General features: G+C 32.3%; 1 protein-coding gene across 15 annotated transcripts in view; it reads right to left on the reverse strand.

Moving 5' to 3' along the window:
• LOC108970253 (dystonin) overlaps positions 1 to 17,287 on the reverse strand; it is a 134,615-nt gene that overhangs the window by 41,816 nt on the left and 75,512 nt on the right. For 10 of the 15 annotated variants that reach the window (XM_018935531.1, XM_018935532.1, XM_018935533.1 and 7 more), the window contains 2 exons: positions 16,682 to 16,903; positions 1,425 to 1,546 (listed from right to left, as the gene is read on the reverse strand). The exons of 3 other annotated variants lie outside the window; for them this stretch is intronic. In XM_018935531.1, coding sequence (XP_018791076.1) covers positions 1,425 to 1,546; positions 16,682 to 16,903 — 344 coding nt within the window. Of the gene's footprint in view, positions 1 to 1,424; positions 1,547 to 1,615; positions 1,721 to 16,681; positions 16,904 to 17,287 lie in introns of those variants that run through there. 2 more of the 15 variants (XM_018935536.1, XM_018935540.1) reach the window with 1 other exon arrangement.

Consider the following 17,287-nt stretch of genomic DNA (forward strand, 5'->3'; position numbering starts at 1 on the left):
AAAAAGGTATAGCATGACCCGATGCGACGAATAAAACTAGAACTACGCGCTCTCAGCGCCAACTAGCGAAAATACCGCAAGACTTTTTTGACAACATAATATTAGAAATAAATATAGAGCGAATAATTAGTTTTCATAAAATTACGATTCAAAGACGAAAATTAGAAATATATTGTTAGATTAAATTAATTTAGTATAAAAACCACCATATCTTTCATCAAAGAGTGGTTAAAAAGTGTCCAGCAAACTACAAGTACTTATATAAATGATAAAGTTGGGTGGATATCATATTGTGGCGAACACAAATACCAGAACAAAAGAGAATTTAAGATAATTTACGAGAACCCCACAAACAGCGAAACTGATTGCTAGATTGCCGATTCTGCAATGATCTACTCAAATCAAAGTGCTGCCGAGTATAGATTATAAGATTTATATTTCTTTAACAATCCAGTGATCGAATTCGAAAGTGGAGTTTCAACATAGACGTTTTAATCTAGTAAATCCATTACTAAATAGTAACTGAGAGATGTTCCAAATAATAAATCCATTACTAAATAGTAACTGAGAGATGTTGCCAGCTTTTCTTGTTTGAAAAACTGTTTTTTTTTTTTTGGTATTTGGATTTCTGATAATTTTTAGGTAAAAATTCTTGCTTATCACCATCGGTTACGGGAACAAGAGAATCCAAATTTTTTTTTTTCAAATTACTATATATGACTATTAAATGTTTTTTTATTATATAAAATGTTGAACAGAGAAAAGAAAATGAATTACACCGTTTTAAACTACAGTTTCATATTAAATTTATTTTTGATTTTGGTATTACAGCATTCTAAGTACCTGCATGAAATAGCTTGAGCCATTGTACGTTGTCATAAAAAATGTATGTACACTTTTATTAGCAACGCGATTCACGTTTTACAATAAAATCAACCTATAATCCATTACTTATTAATTTAAATAAAATAATCTAAAGATAGTACCACATAAAAGTAAAGTAATTGGAGATTAATTCCAAATGTTACAAACTAATTAAAATAACTAGTATATATTTCTATTATTGAATTGAAACTTTTCATATACTCAATTACTTATGTAATTCATTTCATACCATTACGGTGTAGACTGTACTGCAATGCAGTATTTTCTAAAGAATTTTTTGTCGTCAATTCGGCTAAAGATTAAACAACAACTTATATTTCTTGTAACGTTTTAGTTTCTAACCTTTGCAACTTTACATCTTAATATTGTCAATATTATTTTGTAGATAAGTACTATATTATTTTGTATTATATCTCTAACGTAAGGAAAATAACATTTTACCTTAAATTGAGATTAATAATTTTAAACGATGTTTCAAAATATGCCAGAATATATCTATAGTATATTAATTTTTAAAGAAATCATTTGAAAACACTTACCGTATTTCGCTAGATTCGGTATTATCCAATTTAAAATTGTATTGATCTTCCGCTGGAGTAGCTCTTTGTACAACATCAATTCTAAATGTTTTAAGGGGGGTCTGAATACTTTCAGCATATTGCTAAAATTAAGTGCAAAAATTATTGTTATTGTCAAGCTACATTTATTGAGTTCGGTTGACTATGTTTACCTGGAATTCAAATGCGAAATTATATTCGAAGGCGTTCATTATGTTTAATGAGATATCCTGTTTTTATACAAGCTTAAGGAGTTTTTTAATTTGTTAAAAGTTCATGTTTCTCTTATTAAAAGTTCGAAAAAGCTAAGCGATTGCCGATGATCCCATCTGCTAACAAGACCTTGAGAATGAATGTGTTGTAGTAGTATTATATGGTAAAGATGCTATTACTGTTTACACTACTAAAGGTGATATTGTAAAACTCTTTAAAACTCAAAACACAAGAGTCGTAATCTGTATTCTTATTATTCTTCATTTGGTGTATGACAACTAAGATAATATTTTCTCAAATTGGAACAAAAAATTATATCATGGTAAATAGAAAATACGAGCACACTAGGTGTAAGATTTCGGAAAACTCAAAATCAATATTTTATTCTAGCATATGTATGTCGATACTAGGTATACAGATGTGTACGAAATAACAAGAAGAACCAAAGTGAACATAGAAATCCATGAATAACATTTTTTTTAAATTATTATTAGTTTTATTTTTTTCAGCATACATTTGTGTATGGTTAGGATTAAAAAAAATGCAAAACTACCTGTAGGTTATCATATCCACGTTTGTTTACGGCGTTGTTGATTGCTCTGAGCCCGAGTTCGAAAAAATAATTTCCACATAAATACTTATAGGCAGATTTATACGACTGTCTTTATATTTAGTATCAAATTCCACGATTTTTAATTAATTTGGTACATCTTGTATGCTAAGAACCTACATGAGCACAGCATCTAGATAAGAGTATATTTCCTCAAAGTTTTTTTGTTACTTTTCCATAATTTTGGTTATTTTTTGTTTGAAACCATTTCCCCCATTTTTTTCAGCTTACAGCGACCAATTTTCGCAGGTAATGACATTCAGTTAAGTAACTACCAGGTGCTTCCTTATATTTGTATTGGCAAACACGTCATAAAAAGATAATGTGCATATGATCTCGTAGTGGTCGGTTTAAATAAAATATTTTTGCAAAAATTGTATTCATGAATTTTTATGTGGGCTTTGCTTGACTTTATTATTTCGAATACATCTGTCCATCAAAAATAACATACTAACATTTAAAATGAAGATTTCAGATACTTTTTTGGATAATAGACATTGTATAAATCTATAGTATCCAATCCTAAAGTTTTCACTAATATATACGAAAAGTAAAATTCTTAAAGAATAAATTTATTTGTTATACAAAACATTTTTAAAATGTTCAAAATATATAACTCGAGGTAAATGTGGAGAGAAATGAAAACAGCTCTCTAAATAAAAATGCTTTCGTATAATTTTGTGGTTACTCGTATTTAGGTATTTTAAACAGCTTAATTGTTTGATGGCTTTGCCAAGGTTTGATGATAACATTACTAAAGAAGATTTAGTCCTCAACTAAGATAATCAATATAATTATTCCAAAGTAGTAAAATGATTTTATATACAGGGTGGCTGATGAAAGGCGCTACCAAAAAATAAAAATAAAAATAAAAAATGAAATAACTTTTTTCTATTAAATGAATCTGGTTAATTTTTTTTTTTTTTGCATTTTTATCATGCACTGGAGTCCGTAGTTTCGGTTCAAAGAGAGTATAGGCGCACGTTTGGCGGCAATCCTCCGAGCAGATGGATCATAATGAGACTTCTAAACAAATTTGCCGAGCATGGGACAGTCAACAGAAGACCTTACCATCGAAACCCTTCAGTTCGAAAGGAGGAAACAATCGCTGATGTAGCTGCTGCCATACAAAACAATCCATGTGTTTCGACAAGAAGCTTATCTGCTCATATGGGTGTAAGCAGACAGTCATTGCAGTCAATTATGCACAAAGATTTGGACTTATTCAAATATAAAATTCAAATGGCCAACAAACTGAACGCTGCAGACTTGCCGATTCGCTTGGAATTTTGCCAAAAGATGCTTCAAATGGTGGAAGAGGATGGAAACATGTCGAACTGTCTTTTCATGGCTGACGAGGCCCATTTCGATTTAAACGGCAACGTAAACAAACAAAATTGTCGAATATGAAGTGCTTCCAACCCACAGATACTCCATGAGACGGAATTGCATCCACTTCGTATCACAGTGTGGTGTGCAGTTTCATCACGCTGCATTGTCGGGCTCTACTTCTTCGAAGAAAACGGTGACACCGGTACGGTTACTGGAGACCGTTACTTGAGCATGTTTAGAGAGTTTTTCTATCCAGAATTACTCCCAATGAGAATTTCTTTCAACTCTGTGTGGTTTCAGCAAGATGGTGCAGCTCCTCACATAGCCAAACCTGTTATGACAGAATTGCGACGAAAATTTCGCAATAAGCTGATATCCAGAAACTCCACATTCCGTTGGCCACCCAGGTCGCCTGACCTTACTGCACCTGACTTTTTCTAAATGGTCCCAGCCAAAAGACGAGACATTTTAAAATCTGTGGTGGTATATTATCTATCTAGGGTATATCTATAGGAATATTTTATAAATAAAATGTATTAGTAGTAGATTGGTTTAATTATTATTATTGCTGTGTGTGTGCCTATGAATTGTTTTTGATTTTAACACTCTTCAACATGTTGCTACAGAGTACACTGTGACAAAAAGTATCCAGAAATTGTAAATACTTTTCCTAAGCACCTTTTGTCGGGATTTGTCTTCGATCATCTGAAAACGGGTTCCACGGTGCGGCAATTTCAGTTTTGGGAACAAGAAAAATTCACAACGAGCCAAATATGGTGAATGATTGATGGTATTCAATGCGTTTTTGGCTATAAGTTCCGTCACAAGCGGAAAGATAAATCAGCTTTATTGGGACAGCTGCTATAAACAAACTGATTGACAGATCGCACTCATATTTTGCATAGTAAACTTAACAAGATATATTTTTTTGACATATCAATTACACGGGGAAATTAGTTACAATTTGGTTGTTTGTCACAATGTATAATAGTTTCATTCACCTAATGCCTCTGTCCTCTGTCCATAATGTATAAGGAAACAGATTTCAGATTTTTCAACCAAATGCCGCGGCTCAACAACAAACACACGCAGAAAATTATTTGCAATGGCTATAAAATATGTCCGACAAAAAGCCATGTTTATTTGGGTGCAGTCGCACGTAAAACTAAAATTGCAACCCTGTTTAGCTGTCATTTTACATAAAGATATATTTCGCCGTTAAATTGTTGAGGAAGGTAAGTTTTAAATAAATTTTATAATTTCTATTTAAATTATAAAGATTTGTTACAGTTTTCTTTGTTAAGAATGAATGCAGAAAGTGTGCCAATTCACAATAGTGATGCACAATAATCATTTACAATAAATTGACAGTAACAGCCCTTCATACATCACCAGATTCTGCAATGGGTGCTCTCGTATCTTTGTATATTTCGGTGTAGGATTTTTGCAATCATAAATCCCCCTTATGAATTATGGTGTATATCGCAACATTTCCAATGCAAGTGTCGGAAACTTGCTGTCTTTTACTTCTAGCAACAATGGCACTGCCAGTGATCAAGTTCACCTTTGCGCTTCAAACGTCGCACGACATTGTCATTAACCAAAAGGCCTTTGAATCTTTATATCTATCAAACAGTCAATAACATTTTCCATTCCTTTGGTTTTCAAAGCACATTTTTTTGGAAGCAGCAAACTTAGTTAAAATCCATCCAAGTCTTCGCCAACAGAGGAATGTATAGTATTCTTCGCAAGTTATCACGCAGACATTTTCGCGATTGGTTTATTAACCGCAAATTCTAGGTTTTTTGTCGTCAACTTTCAATTCTTCCGCCATTTTTTTCGATTCTGAATAAATGGAAATGTTCCTCAGCTTTTTGTCTTCGATTTCCGAACGTTAAAAGCAGAGTATAGTATCTATCATATTGATGCCTCTGCTCTGATTGATTCTTCCAGAGGAATCACGCTGAGTGAATGAGTTAGAAATAGAATATCTCATAGGCAGAAAATCCCAATTATAAATTGAAATTGAACTATGCTACGATGAATATCGTAGTTGCTTTTCTCGCTGTTACAGATGGAGCTGAATGCAGCATCTATTTCAAGTACTCTATCAAGCCGGGTTGATATGCGCCAACTTTGTTCGTTTACCTTACCATTGAGCCAGAAATGGTCCTAATTGTTGAAAACATAACATAGAACCCGAAGCGATGTCGCTTGGGAAGGTCCAGCGGTTTCAATTCTTGCACAAGTTGTATTTTGCATGCAATAAAATGCGACAAGTCATTCTAACGGAAAACGGAGTTGTTGCGAACGGCGACGAATAGACTCTCCACGGTCTTCGTATACAGTCTCAGCTCAAAAAATTGAAAATTGAGAAAGCCCCTCTGATATTAATAAAAATGGATTGAATCAGATAAATACTACCATAACCACCAAATACCTAATATAAAGCAATTCGAACATCCAGTTGACTTTATACCACATATTACGGCCAATGTTATTTAAATAAAATTGAGAGATCTTGTTTTGCTAAAATAGTATAATAAAACTAAAGGAGTCTACGACCTTCAAAATAAGTTAATATGATACCGATTTCGTCGAAGAATGGAGTTGAACCCTCTCGCTATATTTCGCAGTTTAACCAACACCTTAAGTATTTAACCAGCTTTAGTCCCTGAAATTTACAAGAGTTATACTCCGTTACCCCGAACTTAGCCCTTCCTCACTTGTTATTCACTTTTTCTTTATTGGCGTAGACATCGCTTACGCGATTATAGTCGAGTTAACAACAGCGCGCCAGTCCTTTCGTCTATTCGCTACGTGACGCCAATTGGAAATGCCAAGTGAAGCCAAGTCCTTCTCTAAGTGCTATTTCCGACGGGGTGGAGGTCTTCCTCCGCTTGCCACGATGGGTATTGCGTCGAATACTTTCAGAGCTGTGGTGCTTTCCGTCTATACGTACGACATGACCTAGCCAGTGCAGCCGCTGTTTTTTAATTTGCTGAACTATGTCAATGTCGTCGTATATCTGATACAGCTCATCGTTCCACTGAAATCTTTTGCAAAACCTTTCTTTCAAAAACTCCTAAATCCGACTCATCACATGTTGTCATCGTCCAAGCCTCTGCACCAATCAGCATAATGGGAATAATGAGTGACTTATAAAGTTTGGTTGTAGTTCGTCGAGAGAGGACTTTACTTCTCAATTGCCTACTCAATCCGAAGTAGCACCTGTTGGCCAGAGTTATTATGCGTTAGATTACCAGGCTGACATTGTTGGTGGTATTTCCGTTGGTTCCAAGATAGACGAAATTATCTACAACTTCGAAGTTATGACTGTCAACAGCGCCGTGGGAGCCTAGACGCGAGTGCGACGACTGTTCGTTTGATGGCAGGAGATATTTCGTCTTGCCTTCGTTCAATGCTAGGCCCATCTGCTTCGCTTCCTTATCCAGTTTAGAGAAAGTATTACTAACGGCGCGGGTGTTGAGGCCAATTATATCAATATCATCGGCATACGCCAGCAGCTGTACTCTTATAGAAGATTGTACCTGCTCGATTAAGATCTGCAACTCGAATTATTTTCTCCGAGAGCAAATTGAAGAAGTCGCACGAAAAAGAGTCACCTTGTCTGAAGCTTCGTTTGGTATCGAACTCGATCCTGAGGAGCTTTTGGTATTGCTCAGTCTACACAGCCGTATTAGTTTTGCGAGGATACCAAATTCAGATATTGCAACGGTACATTATATATGTGCAGAAAAATGTAGCACCTGTTTAAGTGACAAACAAAACATCAATTTTCACTAAAATTCTGCGGCAGGATTAAAGTGTGAGAGCGTCTCAAAATAATCTTTTTTTTTTACATTTTCTATTGTAGCCAGATCCAACAAAATAAGAATTTGGGCATTTAAATTAAACATTTAAAACATTTATTACGATTAAAAGTTATTAGATACTGGACTTTTAATATATGATTAAACTATTTGGATTTTTGTTTAGGATTTTATGGCATATTAAAACAACTGAATTTTGAATTAAAGGGGGAGATATCCCAGAATTTAAAAAAAAAAAATCGCTCTAGTCAATTGAAAAACGATTCAAAAATATAGTCTCGAAGCTTCATTGGTATACTCCGAATATTTTCGAAGAAATTGGCCCCAGAACCAGCTTAGGTACCAAAACTTTGAGGCTTGTTTCCTCGAAATTAACTTTTTTTATCCGGCTGTCAAAATGGCGATTTAATTTAACTAAAGCGCCTTTTATAGACAATTTTATACTCAAGTGCGTGATAGAGCGCTTGTCCGAGATAAATGGCATTTTGACAGTGGTCGAAAAACAATTGTAAAAATCCAGGTTTGCGAAATTCTCAAAACCCATCTACTATGCACTCGATAAAACCTTTTTGACTAAAAAAATATTTTTCATTTCAGATAAGAAACCTAGTCAGCAAGTTGACGGCAGCAAAAAAATGTTAATCAACGAGATCGTTGATATTTCCATTTTGTTTTTTAATATAAAATAATTTTATTTTGTAATTCAATAGTATCTCTTGCTGTATATGCAAAAATTCGGATGTGATCGGTTTTTATTCTCCCATAATAAAAGTGGAAAAAATTATATATTTTCACGGTACCAGAGGTATCCCCCCTCTTAAGCATATTAGCTCTCAATTTTAATTGAAAATTAATACAACTAGAATTTCAACCTGGCCGTTCCAGTCGTTCCAATTGCGAAACGTCAAAGCCTACCAGCCTATAGTGGTAAAGTTTGCATGGTCACGAGTGTAATTAAGGGCACCAAATATTTTTATTGAATTTTTATTATTTTAAAACATAAACTTGCGGTGAATTTTGTAAGTCATTTATATATTAACCAAATATTCAAATTCAAATAATAAAACTGTTAGACATGGGTCGAAAAAAGAGTTGCACTCCAGAACTAAGAAAAATCAATGGTTCACAATGCTTTGATTCATTACGGAAGTACTGGGAATAAAATAAGAAAGAAACGACTCAGAAAAACTACTTCAGAGGGCGATAAAGTACTCGGCAAGCTAAAGGCTCAATTGACCAATAATGTATTGCACGAACCATCAGATGTCGTCTTCTTGAAAATGGGCTACGGGGATGTATCGCAAGAACAAAACCGCACATGTCAAACAAAAACTTAAAGCGTAGTATTAAATTTGCAAAGGAGCATATCGGAAAACCTTTAGATTTTTGGAAACAAATGCCATGGATCGATAAATCCAAGTTTAACTTGTTTCAATCAGATGGGAAGCAATTTGTTCGTCGCCCACCAAAAAAGGAACTTCACCCTCGGTACACTTTAAAAATGGTTAAACATCTTGGAGGCAGCATTATGGTTTGGGCTGAATTTCCGTGGTACGGTACAGGTCCTATTCGACGGATAACTTAAAGAATAGACCAGTATTTATAAAAAGATATATTGTCGAATATAATGAAACCATTTGTAGAAAAACACATGCCTGAACCATACATTTTTATGTAGGATTAACGGCTGTAAATTGCCCTGCGCATAGTCCGGATTTAAATCCAAACGAAAACCTCTAGGCAGATGTCAAAATAGTCTTGCGAAAAAAAATTAAGCAAAAATGCTGACGTATTATTTCAAAATATCAAGGAAATATAGCAGATCACAAGACTATCCGACACTATTAGTAACTTAAAACATTAATTCATAATCAAAGTTTTATTTTTCTAAGGTTGGTATCCAGCACTCAAGTAATTGCTCAAGAAAAAAAAATACATTATTTCTTCAAGTAATTTTGACGGCTGGTTACACGTTGTGAATGATCCACAATAGAAGAGCAAGAGAGAATAAACGAAATAAAATAAACTTTGTGCGTCATACGTACGTATGTATGTGTGTTGTATTGGTAAGTTTTATACAACATTTCAAAAAGAAATAAACTTCATAATAATGAATTTAACTAATTTAGGATGAATTTAACGATTACTTTGAATTTCGTTCAAGAAACAATTTTTGATTTGAGGTTTCTTCGCAGGTTTGCCATATTCGCATTTTATTGAAAAAATTAATTAACAATTAGTACTAGATTACTTTAGACCTGCATACTAGCACAAGTAAATTTATCGCAGGAAAGTTACTTGACCGTTTCTTAAGCGTTTTTTTTGTATATGAAGTTTTTAAGCAATTCGAAATATAAATAATTTTGTATACTGTATTTTTAAAATATGTATAAATACGAGTATAGTATATCCTGAAACAGGCACGCTGAAGGGGTTCTGTAGAATAAATAAAGCGGCGTCGCTGAAGTAGACTTGAATGATATGCTGTTTGTCTAATCATATATATTGGTATTTTAAAATTGAATCAAATTCTAGTTCAAATCTATAAAAACATAGATAAAATACGCCGGGTAGAACGTGTTAATATATTGAATTGATGTGTTAAACCTCAACCAGGGATATGAATATTGGCAGATGAGATTAAGACCAAAGTATAGACCAACTCAACAGAAATTATTATATCGTCACATAAAATGCAAAACAATGTATGATGAAAAATCGAAATTTAGTGTTTTAATGATTAAATTCAATTACTTCAAATTACATATATAGTTCAACATTTTAAAGTTCTGCTATCAGATATAACCCAGTTTAAGCCAATATTTAAATTTTATTTCACTCAAGTTCCATTGTATATCGTTTTTGATTCTTTCACTATAAATTCCCGAAAATGTTGTTACGTTAATTCGAATTTTAGGTGACGATATGTATTATAATATAATTTAAAATATTTTCGGCAGTTAATTATGCTGGGATATTGACCTATATACAATATACAGTATAAGGCCAACCGGAAGTTTGATGCCCTTGGTATACATATAATATTATTATATTACAACAGAAAAAGATTTAAGTCAACCCGATATCAGAAAATCCTAATAATAGCTGCGTGTAAATGGGAGCTAGGGCAAGTTTCCCTAGATTTTACTCTGGAGTCCACATTTTCTTAAATAGCAATATTCGTTCGAAATTTTACTGGAAGTTATTAATTGGTCATTGATTTGAATAATGGAAAGTGAAAAAATCTGATAGAATTTAAAGTTGTGTCATATGGAAGTAGACGTGGTTGCAGCCCGATTTCGCATTGTGACATAGGAATGTCATGACAATATTTAATACCAAATTGTCGCAAGAGTAGGTCCTAAGATATGGATCTTAACATAAAGGTAGGCGGTGCCACACCCATCGTCTTATTTTGACACCGGCTAATATAGTGCCTTTATGTGTCATCATGAATGTAAAATTTTAATGTCTCTGACCCATTTACTTATTTATTTATCACACTTTTAGTTGTTTTTAACAAAACCGTTATATGGGCATAGGCAGACGATCAGTTAAGCATCCGGATTTGAACACGTGTGGTCGTTGATGAACAACCGTTAGGTGAACAACTATTTTACTCTGTAGCAATATGTAGCAAGAGTATAGAAATCGACCGAATATGTCTGTTACTAGTATAAAGTTTATTTTAACTTGATACTGTGCTGGTCGGAGATTTGTGATGTTACCTTATGGTAAACTAAGACCGTGATTGTTGTTACGCGAGAACATAGAAATGTCTGAGAGTCCGCCGCCATTCAATAGTTTGGAACACACCGAAAATGTTTCAGAATTATACATAAGTATATTTCACACACTTGTACAAAAACTTAAGCGAATAAATATGACCTAAAAATTGTTTCGGAACGGAAATACAAATAATTTCTTGTTTCTCATAGAATTAGTCGGTAAAGGTATTTCCGAAATATGTTGTTGCTAAAGTATTTAGCTATATAATGAAAAATGTAATAGTTATGCACAATAACGCCGAGTTGACACAGCCATTCGAATGACATCATCAACTAATTATTTATTATTGAAAGCAGTAACACACCAACAAGATTGAATATATTATATTTATCTGTGCATAAAATAGCATTAAACCAACTAATAATTCATATATATTAAGTTAACTAAAATGCTGTGTAATTATAATTTGTTTATGGACCAAGCACTTTAATATATATATATATTGTTTTTTTTTTTTTTTTTATAAWGAAACGAAATGTACGAATAACAATTACGCGTGCTGCTTTATTTTTAAAGGAACTTAAGTAAAATACAACAAAAATGTAGATACAGATAGTCGTCGTCACTCAAACATGACGCTTTCGTTACTGAAAAGTTTTCATAGCAAATATGTTATTTCATAAGCTTTTGCTTCAATTTTAAGGTTGCCATATACAAAAAAGCAGTAATGCAATTTGGAACCAGAACAACTTCATGGAAATAATGGCAAGGGTAGAGCAAGTTAAGAATTGAATTGAAACTTATATTAATGTTAGCGAGGTGGCAGCTTGTTCAGAGAGGCAATATGAAAGCTTTTGGTAGAGTATTTCTAACAAAACAATGTAATAAATAAGAGAACGCAAGCGCTGCTGACATTATTAACCCTCTGAAGAATAAAAGCGCTCTCTGACACTCTTAATGCATGGTGAAGTATCTTACGGTTGGATAGAAAAAATTTCATATATTTGAATAATTATCCGACGAAGTATTTTTGTAAAAAGAAGATAAACTTAGTTATGTTTATTATTTGCACAACTACCCTTTTAAAACTGGCCTTTAAGAGATTTTTTGTTCTTCTCTCTATTTATTTATTACAACTTGGCATTTGCCCTTCAAGATATCAACACTAGCCACGAATAATCAAAATATTTTAAAAATTAACCTTATGAGTCGTAATTATAAGAAGCTTTAAATGATTTTAATAAACATATGTGAAATATAGACGTACACATATAAATATCGTCTCCTAAGATACAAAACAAGGTATCATTTAAAAAATAATTGAGTATATAGAAAGTTTAATACTTCTGCTATGTTATATCCAAGTTCTAATCAAAATTCAGAACAACATATCATCAATCGCATGTGTTTCGATCATTCGATTTTCGTAAATTCCTGAAAAGTGATGTTGCGTTATTTTGCATTTTAGGTAATGATATACATACGTATATAAATATAAATACAATATATTTATGTAGGTATACTATACATAAGCATACACTTAGCGCAACATGTTGATACACTAAAAGTAAATTTCGTAAAATGTGCGCTCCATAAAAACTATCAGCAAGACGTTTTATTTAGGTGTATGCTGAATTTATATACATTTACCACTGTACTATGTACTGTATGTGTACAAAAACTTGTGCAATAGTTTTTTCTAATCTTTTTTTTTTTAATTAAAAATATGTGTACATATACCTCACGTGATCAAATTATGATAAAATAAAATTAATTTTGTTTTAAAACTTTTTGTTTCATTCAATAATTTAGAATAGTACGGAAAAAACAATGCAGATAGTGTATATTTTGAAAAATGCCCAAGACAATGAACATTTAAAATAGTAACACTGTTTCTAACAACCATACGAAGTTCAATATTTATAATAAATTATAAGCCCAATTTTCTATTTAACAATACCATAGTATGAGGACGCGGAGAACACGGTCATAAACATTCGTTATGTCATCAATATTATTATTCATAGTTTCAACCAAAAGAATATTAAAATGTCATTGTATGTGAAGGTGGGAGTGAATCAACATTGACAGAATACAGGTTACGACAAACGTTGACAACATAGAACCAACATCGTCATACTTAAATTAGAACATATTAGGTTGTTAAAGAAGTCTTGCGGTATTTTCGGTAGTTGGCGCTGACAGCGCGTAGTTCTAGTTTTATTCATCGCATCGGGTCATGCTATACCTTTTTGGAAAGCTCATTTCATTTCATTGATTGTCGTTTAAGTCGTTCGTGAGTTATAGCGTCGCAAACATTGAGCAAAATAAAGAGAAAATACGGCATATTTTACAGTACTACTACGATAAAGGTAAAAATGCATCTCAAGCCGCCAATAAAATTTGTGCAGTTTATGGACCCGATACAGTATCCATTCCCACCGCACAACGATAGTTTCAACGTTTTCGTTCGTTCTGGTGTAGAGGTAGTCGAAGATGCGCCACACTCCGGAAGGCCTGTCGTCGAAAATTGCGATAAAATCGCTGACTTGGTCGAAAGAGACCGGCATAATAGCAGCAGTAGCATCGGTCAAGAGTTGGGCATGAGTAATCAAAAAAAGTTTTATGAACAATTGAAAATTCAATAAATATGCCGCAAGACTTTTTTGACAACCTAATATTTGAAATTATAAAATCATTTGTTATGTCATTGTTATCCTTTTTGTGCTTTCGTTCAAATTATTACGTATGATTGATATACATATATATAAATTATTTTGATATATAGATATATCTATATAATATAAAAGGCAGCTTACGTAATAATTTGAACAAAATGTATATATAATATTTGGCAATCGTAGTGTTGCAATCTGGCAACTGAGATCTTGATCCTAAATTTTTTATGTTATTCATACTCAGAACATTTTGGCATACAGCCGCTACTTGTATTGTTTACAATAACTTAAAATATTCGTCTGGAAAATGGACCAAAGACTAGTGCTTATCAATGGTATTGTAAATTCAAACGAGGTGTCAGATCACTCCAAGATTGATTTCGTGAATGTCGTCAAAAATTTTTGTTTGCTGTGTTATTTCGGAAATTATTGATGATGTGCTCAAACTAATACTACCAGATCGTCATACGACCTATCGTCAGATTTAGACAATTATAGGCTTTAGTGTGACCAGCATACAATTTAATATAATAGATGAACAATGATTGTATTTTTTCTGGTTGGATCTCACACAATTTGCTCAAAAATGATAGGGGTGTTTCAAGACGTGTCTATGAAATAATGACAGACGATGAAACGTGGATTTATGCGTTTGAACACGAAAGTAAAAAGCACACGACAGTATGGGTGTTTCAACATGAGCCGAATCCAACAAAAGTAATTCGCGTATCAAACACTTAAAAGCAAATGGTTATTTTTTTTTTTTTTTTGGAACTGGATATATCCCAACCATACTATTACATAACTACTGAAGAAGCGGTTAAGGCGTTCAGAATGGTTGTTTTGCAGATACCTCAATCAAAGTAGCAAAAGTGTTTTGAAAATTGAGTAATACGCATACAAAAGTATATAGATCTTAATAGAAAATTTTGAAAAACAATAAGCGATTTCCGATAATTAAAATTTGTTTTTGTTCTCTAATCCCGAAGTATAAAAGTCAATCTGCGTAGACGTCTTATCTATATTGGGTAATCTCATTTAAATGATATAAAAACTAGATTGCTTCACACTTCATATAATAAATTCATCTTCATGAAAATCTATTAAAATCATAATTTGTGAAATAAGTGAAATTTACTGGCATTAATTCAATCAATTATGATGGTTACAAGTGTCAAATATGTGTAACCCAAAAGTCATAGGTTAGTAGGACTGCAGAGGGGATTTCTAAATATTGCTGTTTTCTCAGTAGAGTAACAGCAATAATTATGAAGTAAAAAAAAGTGGAGAGATTAATTTATTCTAGGTCAGGCTAAAGTGAAGAAACTCTCATCGATTGCAAAAAAGGTGTTTACCTGTATTACATAAAAAGCTGGAATGATGAAAAATCTTCTTAAAGCATTAGATAAAGACCGAAAAGTATTAAAACACCTGCACACTTTTACTAAACTAAGCTATGCCAAAATTAAAGAAGGCATTCGAAAAGTAATGTAACGTTGAATTGGCTGCCAAACCAAGTAAAAACTGGAGCACTATTTTAAAATGAGCTTTCCCATGTTCCTCAAAGGGTTATATAAATACAATTAGAAATTTCAAAAATCGACTTTTTTATTTTATTTTCTTAATTTAATTATATTTAAGAATATACACAGAAAATTGCATATCGTTCCGGTGAATATTTTCGAAGTTACAAGCAAATTTTCGTGTTTCACTCAGAAAAGCTTGGCGCGTTTTTCTCAAAATGGTGTCTTCAAAGTCAATGTCTAACATTATTCGAAAACGACGAAAACGAAAGCGAGCTTCTTAAATATATTTATTAAAAATAAATCGGATATTATTTCTCACCGATAAATTATTTTTTTAATAACCAATTTAAGACTTAAATTTTGGTCAAAAATAGATTTTTTTAGAAGACGCAATTGTGTCACACAATTTTATTCTTTGGATCAGTCGATTTATGAGTTTCCTCAGAAAAAGATCGGGAAAACGCGCTTTCTCGGCCTTCTAACTGTAAAATCCACATCCTCCACTCACATTTAAAATTCTTTCCCGAACATTTTTCTGCGGTTATTGCGGTTCAATTTATCAACTATACCAAGGCAGATAGGATCCGGCAGTGATGAAAGAATACTGTTGATTCCTTATGAGGGAAAGCGACCCAGCCATTTTCCGACAGATTTCATCAAAAAATTCGGAAATATCTGTTTATACACTCCACGATATATGTACCTCATGATATGTGAAAAAAGTTCTATTGAAGAATAAAAATTTCAAATTCAAAAAAACAGGCCAGATTACCCTACTGACTCCTTAAAATAACTATTTACTGATTTAGTTATAGGAAAGAACGGATTATATTAATTGTTTATAATTTTTCATTAACTATCCTACAAGTACAAGAGATAAAATATTATATGCATTTGTGATTTATTTGAATGTAAATTCATTTAGCTCGATGGTTTTGCACATACTTATTTTTGCCCTAATTCCTGATTTTTAATTAATTTTAAATATAATGAATTTTTAGTATGAACTTTTATATTTAGTAAAACTAAATCCCTTAGGTTTACTAAATCAAAATGAATTCCGGTAAATATAACCAAATAAATATATTATGCCACAATTTTTTACACGCATAAGGTTTGTATGAATTTAGAAATCCACTGTTTTATTTCAACAATTGTATAATTGGATTACATACCATAAATTTTTTAATGGATTTTTCACAACAAAATCATAAGACCATGTTTGGAGTTTTTGAACATATGTTTGTCTAAGATTTTACAATTTAAGTGTAAACGCATAGGCGCGTAAAAAATATGGTTCTATTTTTTTTAAACTTACCAAATTATTGATTCCATTTACTTCTACGGCAGTTCTTAAGCGCTGAGTAATTAATTCCAATAATCGATTATACTTTGTATTCAATGTAGCCAAATAACTACGGTAATATTCAGCTGCGCCCGGATCGTTTTCAATTAGCAGAATATCACTGCGAGGTGGCAAAAATGAAGGGCATACTTCTAATATCCAATCCAGAAATCGTTTACATTTACCATCATATATCTGATTTTTTAATCCAGTATGTTGCCGCATATTGGCAGTTTATGTTATTTGTTATAAATTAAATTGGAGTTAACATGTTAGAATTAATATTGGTTAGCATAAAAATATTAGTAGTTTCATAAATTATATAGTTTTAATGTATATTTTAGGAAATTATTTACAAGAAAATTTAAATGTGGAAACAAAAAACCGAATATTGAATATCAAAGAACTGTTACTAATTTACGATTTAAGGTGATAACGTGGAAAATTAAAGAGTACAAATGAGAAAATTCAGATATTTGCATAGTCAAAAATTTATATATGTATATTAATTATCCAAGAGGTGATTTTTCAAAATTTAATTGTTCTTTTCATATTGACATATTGTTAAAAAAATCTGTC

This window comes from Bactrocera latifrons, unplaced genomic scaffold (assembly GCF_001853355.1).
Source record: "Bactrocera latifrons isolate USDA-ARS-PBARC rearing strain unplaced genomic scaffold, ASM185335v1 scaffold_293, whole genome shotgun sequence".
NCBI lineage: Eukaryota > Metazoa > Arthropoda > Insecta > Diptera > Tephritidae > Bactrocera > Bactrocera latifrons.